At 46.7% G+C, this 6,000-nt stretch overlaps 1 protein-coding gene across 10 annotated transcripts in view; it reads right to left on the bottom strand.

Moving 5' to 3' along the window:
* LOC123765105 (PDZ and LIM domain protein 3) overlaps positions 1 to 6,000 on the bottom strand; it is a 92,331-nt gene that overhangs the window by 12,448 nt on the left and 73,883 nt on the right. For 7 of the 10 annotated variants that reach the window (XM_045753565.2, XM_045753568.2, XM_045753570.2 and 4 more), the window contains one exon: positions 457 to 638. In XM_045753565.2, the coding sequence (XP_045609521.2) occupies positions 457 to 638 (182 nt within the window). The remainder of the gene's footprint in view (positions 1 to 456; positions 639 to 6,000) is intronic. The other 3 variants (XM_045753566.2, XM_045753571.2, XM_045753573.2) reach the window with 2 other exon arrangements.

Raw genomic sequence — 6,000 nt, 5'->3', positions numbered from 1 at the left:
TCGTTAAGGCGCCTGACAGCTGGGTGGACAGCGCTTCGGATTCGATCCCCGGTGGAGGCGTAGATAAATGGGCAAAATGTTTCTTTCATCCTGATGCCCCTGTTACCTAGAAGTAAATAGGTACCTGGGAGTTAGACAGCTACTACGGGCTGCTTCCCGGGGTGTGTGTAACAAAAAGGAGGCCTGGTCGAGGAGCAGGCCGTGGGGACGCTAAGCCCCAAAATCATCTCAAGATATCCTCAAGATATCCTGAGATAGCTCTACATGGTAACCTGCCTGCTCGCTACCTGACCTTCCCAGGAATACTATACCCAAGGCTACTGAACACTAACCCTAAGAGTGATTGGGTGGCAAAGCATACTAAGAATACATCCAGATACCAGTTGATAAGAGTTAGGATTACAGTTGTAAGCACTACGAACCCTGCGTGAGGGAGGCCCTGGCCATAATACTCACGGGTTGATGGTCGGGGTGTGAGTTGGCGACGCTTGCATCCTCATCGCCTCCTGCAGGTTCTCCTGGGAGTAGAGTGGTAGAGGACTGTTGTACTGCTTGTTGACTAGGTTAGTGTTTGTCGCCTGTGTTGCTGTGGTGAGAGACTGCTGGGTCTGTTGGATTTGTTGCAAAGTTCCGGTAACCTGAAGGGCGGAGAGAGCATTAGACAGTGACCAAGTGGCGTAAGGATACAGGGATGGATCTGTTACGTCTAATCTAGGCTCGATTGATAAGTTACCTGGACACGAGTGACTGCGACACATGTGTAAACTGAAAATATTGCATAAACAATTCTTAACAGCTGAATACGTTGAGACATTATCAAGATATTATTATTAACATACTGTAAGCCAAGTGAGAGATATCTAAAGTTGTCTGACAACCTGAACCGCTTACTGAGAATCTCTTTAATGTATTAGTACTCTACAGGTTTGCACTGTAAAATGAGACAAAATAATACTCTTTGGTTGGATGAATATAGTGTCGTTATAAACTGAAACATGACACATGACAAAAAACTAAGATATATGAAAACCAAAAGCGTATGTGAAGCATTATAATGTTAGTAAGCAGCCTAGTTCCAAGGTCACACTGCTAGAGAACGTCACTCATGCGTGTGTGTGTGTGTGTGTTTGTGGAGGGCATAAAATGTGCATATCAAGTGTATGAGTTTCATGCACGAGTGTATCATGCACATATGTAATGAGCATATGTACCCGGCCTGTATACATGCGTGTGAAGTTATGGATCAATTTGTGAAAACATGCAAGGATATATATTATTATATATATATATATATATATATATATATATATATGTATATATATATATATATATATATATATATATATATATATATATATATATATATTATACTGGAATTAAAAGCTTCATGTACACTGTAATGTTAGAACAAGACCCAGCCTTTCTGTTTGAGGCCCTGATCATGACATAATAATTCAGGTAATAACACTGGTGTCATCATGCCTTCCTTGTTTGAGAGGAACTCTGTTAAAAACATAACGACCAGTGCTAATTTATGTATAATACTGTCGTAGTTTGTTTCGTCAAGGACTTATAAAATAACTTTACAATAAAAAGAATATGATTTCTAAGTATGAACCAGCAATGTTAACCAAACCACTGAAAGCTGCAATGGTGAGCGAGCTCCCGGCCCGGACGGCCAGGGGTAAGCCAGTCAGGAGGCCCTTCCTGAGCGGAATTTGTCACTGGTGATGGAAGTTGTGGCCAGGCAAGAGGAGGAGGAAGGACCTCACGCACCCCACAATAACACACAACTTAACAAATAATAATGGATGCCAAATGAACAACCAAGAGCAAGATAAATTATGGGACTCGACCGGCGAGAAATTTGGTTTGAACTCGAGAAACTTCCGTGAACTTAGGTTCAGTCTTATAAACTCTCGTGAACTTAGGTTCAGTCTTATAAACTCTCGTGAACTTAGGTTCAGTCTTATAAACTCTCGTCAACTTAGGTTCAGTCTTATAAACTCTCGTGAACTTAGGTTCAGTCTTATAAACTCTCGTGAACTTAGGTTCAGTCTTATAAACTCTCGTGAACTTATATGAGTTTTCATAAACTCTCTTTAGCTTTGGGTAACGCAGATAAATTCTCATGACAGAGTAACTCGGGTATACTATAGTGGACGTAGGGAAACTCAGGTGAACTCTAGTGATCTCAGGTGAACTCTAGTGAACTTAGTGCATTGAAATGTCACAATCACCCTGCCATCTTCGCATGGGGAGGCGCTCATACTCATGGGGAGGAAAAGGGGGCGCTCATACTCATGGGGAGGAAAAGGGGCGCTCATCCTCGTATGAATCCTTCATGTTGTTGCACTGTTTACGTCTCCGAGGGGATCAAGGGGTTATACACTGGTAAGGAACTGGTTGTTATGATCTGGGGGATAAACGGTGGCGACCCCCTGGTATGTGAAGGGTGATCTGGGCCGAACACCAGCCAGGACTTGCCGCGACGGTAAGGATTTGACACAAGGGCTAGGACCTGACACAAGGGCTAGGACCTGACACAAGGGCTAGGACCTGACACAAGGGCTAGGACCTGACACAAGGGCTAGGACCTGACACAAGGGCTAGGACCTGACACAAGGGCTAGGACCTGACACAAGGGCTAGGACCTGACACAAGGGCTAGGACCTGACAAGTCGGCTAGGACCTGACGATACTCACGAGAGCCTGCCTAATCCAACTAAGACCTGACCACTCCGGCTACAACGACGGCTAGGCCCTTACCATGATGGCTAGGACATGACCACGCCGGCTAGGACTACACAAAACCGGCTAGGACCTGACCGACTGAAGGCAGGTGAATGAACAAGTCCGGAAACTCTATTATTATTATTACACATCATGTCCGGATCTGCCTCGGTGACAATAATTTTATTTGTATGTCTGTCATTTAGAATCTCCATCAATCCTCGCAACTAATAGGTCGTGTTATTTACGTAATCGTAATCAACGTTACAAATGCAACCTACTATGAAAAATAACGGCTCTTTAACATCTACATTTTTGATGCGTCGAATTGAATAGGTTAGGTGGGTTGTTTGGGCTTGTACTTTTCTAGTCGGGGAGAGACGTCGTATTTTTACCGGAGTGGCAAATGTAGTGGTGAGAGAACTACGTGGTCCCGGTGGGGCCCGAAGGTCAGCCCTGAATTAAACTTTGTGGAGAGGTGGCTGTAAGCATTTATTTGTTGAGCTTACATGAGACACGGAGAGTTGAATACAAGACTAGAGCTCACATGAGACACGGAGAGTTGTATACAAGACTAGAGCTCACATGAGACACGGAGAGTTGTATACAAGACTAGAGCTCACATGAGACACGGAGAGTTGTACACAAGACTAGAGCTTACATGAGACACGGAGAGTTGTACTCAAGACTAGAGCTTACATGAGACACGGAGAGTTGTATACAGGTCTAGAGCTTACATGAGACACGGAGAGTTGTATACAGGTCTAGAGCTTACATGAGATATATCAGTGTGGTATAAAAGTCTGGAGCTTGCATAGTACATCACAATACTGTTTTCAGGTCTAACTACAACAAGTGGGAATTAAGAGACCATCCGGCATGCTGACGGGACTCAGGCCTGGGGTGTGGCACCCAGCACAAGTCATGACTCAGGCCTGGGGTGTGGACACCCAGCACAAGTCATGACCCAGGCCTGGGGTGTGGCACCCAGCACAAGTCATGACCCAGGCCTGGGGTGTGGCACCCAGCACAAGTCATGACCCAGGCCTGGGGTGTGGCACCCAGCACAAGTCATGACCCAGGCCTGGGGTGTGGCACCCAGCACAAGTCATGACCCAGGCCTGGGGTGTGGCACCCAGCACAAGTCATGATCAAAAGTTCATCAGAATTATTAATATTGAAAATAATGGCACAGAAAACCCAGGTTAAACAAAGAAAACAAAAAATAATAATAATTAACCACCACATGGCACCATAGTACAGTGAACAAGACATGAGAGGAGACAAGACTCAGGGGAGGAATTATGAGTAAGATGTGCTGGGAGGCAGGAGGGAGGACACACGAGGCACGCTGAAGGAGGGGGTGAGAGAGGCCACCGAGGGCGGTCCGGGCGCTGCTCCGGGCGCTGGGTTACTGTGGCAGGCATCAGGCGGGGTAGCGACAATTGTGCTCCACACTCACACTTACCAATTTAGACAACAGCAAGGGAGCCAGGGGGAGGGGGAATGGGAGGGAAGAAAACACAGTCAAAAGCTATGAACCAGACTCATTAATTAAAAAAAAAATCCAGACAAAAAAAATTAAAACAAAAATTATATTACATCCGGCGAAAGACAGAGGCTGTGTGCTAGAATGAGGGAGGAACTATTACGGTCCACGACATACGCTGGTTAAGCCGCGCATAGGTATACATAGGTAAGTATTTACTCTTGACTCTCACATGGAGGGGAAGAGGGAGGTGGAGGGGCCAGCTGTGCTTGCCCTTCGCCGTTTATTTGGTAAAGTAAGAGGTTCCAACCAACAAAATTGAGTGCTATAGTTAATAGAGAATCTAACAGCTGAGATCTAAGTTTGCTTTCATGGATACCTTAACAATAAATACATTTAACAAGTAACTGCAGTAGACTGAATATATGGTTTGTTTAATTGTTTTTTAGAAGGGTAAAGCCAAAATATTTTATTGTAAACTTTATTAAAACTGGAAAACGTAGAAGAGTTTAGTTTGGAATTTTCTCCCCGTTAGTAAGCCATGATGTGTTGCCGGGGCTGATGGGGGCGTAGCTAGCACCTCACTGTGGAGTGGGGCATCTGGTTGCTGCTGCAGCTGCTAGTGCTATTGATACTGCTGCTGCTGCTGCTGCTGCTATTGATACCGCTGTTGCTGCTGCTATTGATACTGCTGCTGCTGTTCATACTGCTGCTGCTGCTGCTATTGATACCGCTGTTGCTGCTGTTATTGACTACTGCTGCTGCTGTTCATACTGCTGCTGCTATTGATACTGCTGCTGCTGCTATTGATACTACTGCTGCTGCTATTGATACTGCTGCTGCTGTTCATACTGCTGCTGCTGCTACTGCTGCTGCTGTTCATACTGCTGCTGCTATTGATGCTGCTGCTATTGATACTGCTGCTGCTGTTCATACTGCTGCTGCTATTGATACGGCTGCTGCTGTTCATACTGCTGCTGCTATTTATACTGCTGCTGCTATTTATACTGCTGCTGCTATGGACTGCCATTCCTGCTGTTATAGGTCCCATTCCTGCAGCTCCTGCCGAGTGAAGCTGCTGCTCTTGTTAATGTTGGCTGTCGTGACAGTGATCCTAACTACTCCTGTTAATGGTGCATTAATCACTATAATACCTATGGTTCATCGATTGTTGACGTATGTGCTGTTCCTCCCCCACCCGTTGCTCCTATTCTACCCGCTGCTCCTCTTCTACCTGATCCGGCCGAAACTACCAGGTTGATACTGATAAAGTAGTACTATCGTGAACTATACTGTCATGGATAGTACAGTACTCATAACCATCCATAACAGTGTGGCGCCAGGTGATGGGTGGGGGTGGTGTTGAGTGTGGCGTCAGGTGATGGGTGGGGGTGGTGTTGAGTGTGGCGCCAGGTGATGGGTGGGGGTGGTGTTGAGTGTGGCGCCAGGTGATGGGTGGGGGTGGTGTTGAGTGTGGCGTCAGGTGATGGGTGGGGGTGGTGTTGAGTGTGGCGTCAGGTGATGGGTGGGGGTGGTGTTGAGTGTGGCACCAGGTGATGGGTGGGGGTGGTGTTGAGTGTGGCGCCGGGTGATGGGTGGGGGTGGTGTTGAGTGTGGCGTCAGGTGATGGGTGGGGGTGGTGTTGAGTGTGGCACCAGGTGATGGGTGGGGTGGTGTTGAGTGTGGCACCAGGTGATGGGTGGGGGTGGTGTTGAGTGTGGCACCAGGTGATGGGTGGGGGTGGTGTTGAGTGTGGCACCAGGTGATGGGTGGGGTGG

This window comes from Procambarus clarkii, chromosome 29, assembly GCF_040958095.1.
Source record: "Procambarus clarkii isolate CNS0578487 chromosome 29, FALCON_Pclarkii_2.0, whole genome shotgun sequence".
In the NCBI taxonomy this organism is placed as follows: Eukaryota; Metazoa; Arthropoda; class Malacostraca; order Decapoda; family Cambaridae; genus Procambarus; species Procambarus clarkii.
Note: the sequence above shows the minus strand (reverse complement) of the source record. Positions and strands in the feature narration are given on the sequence as shown.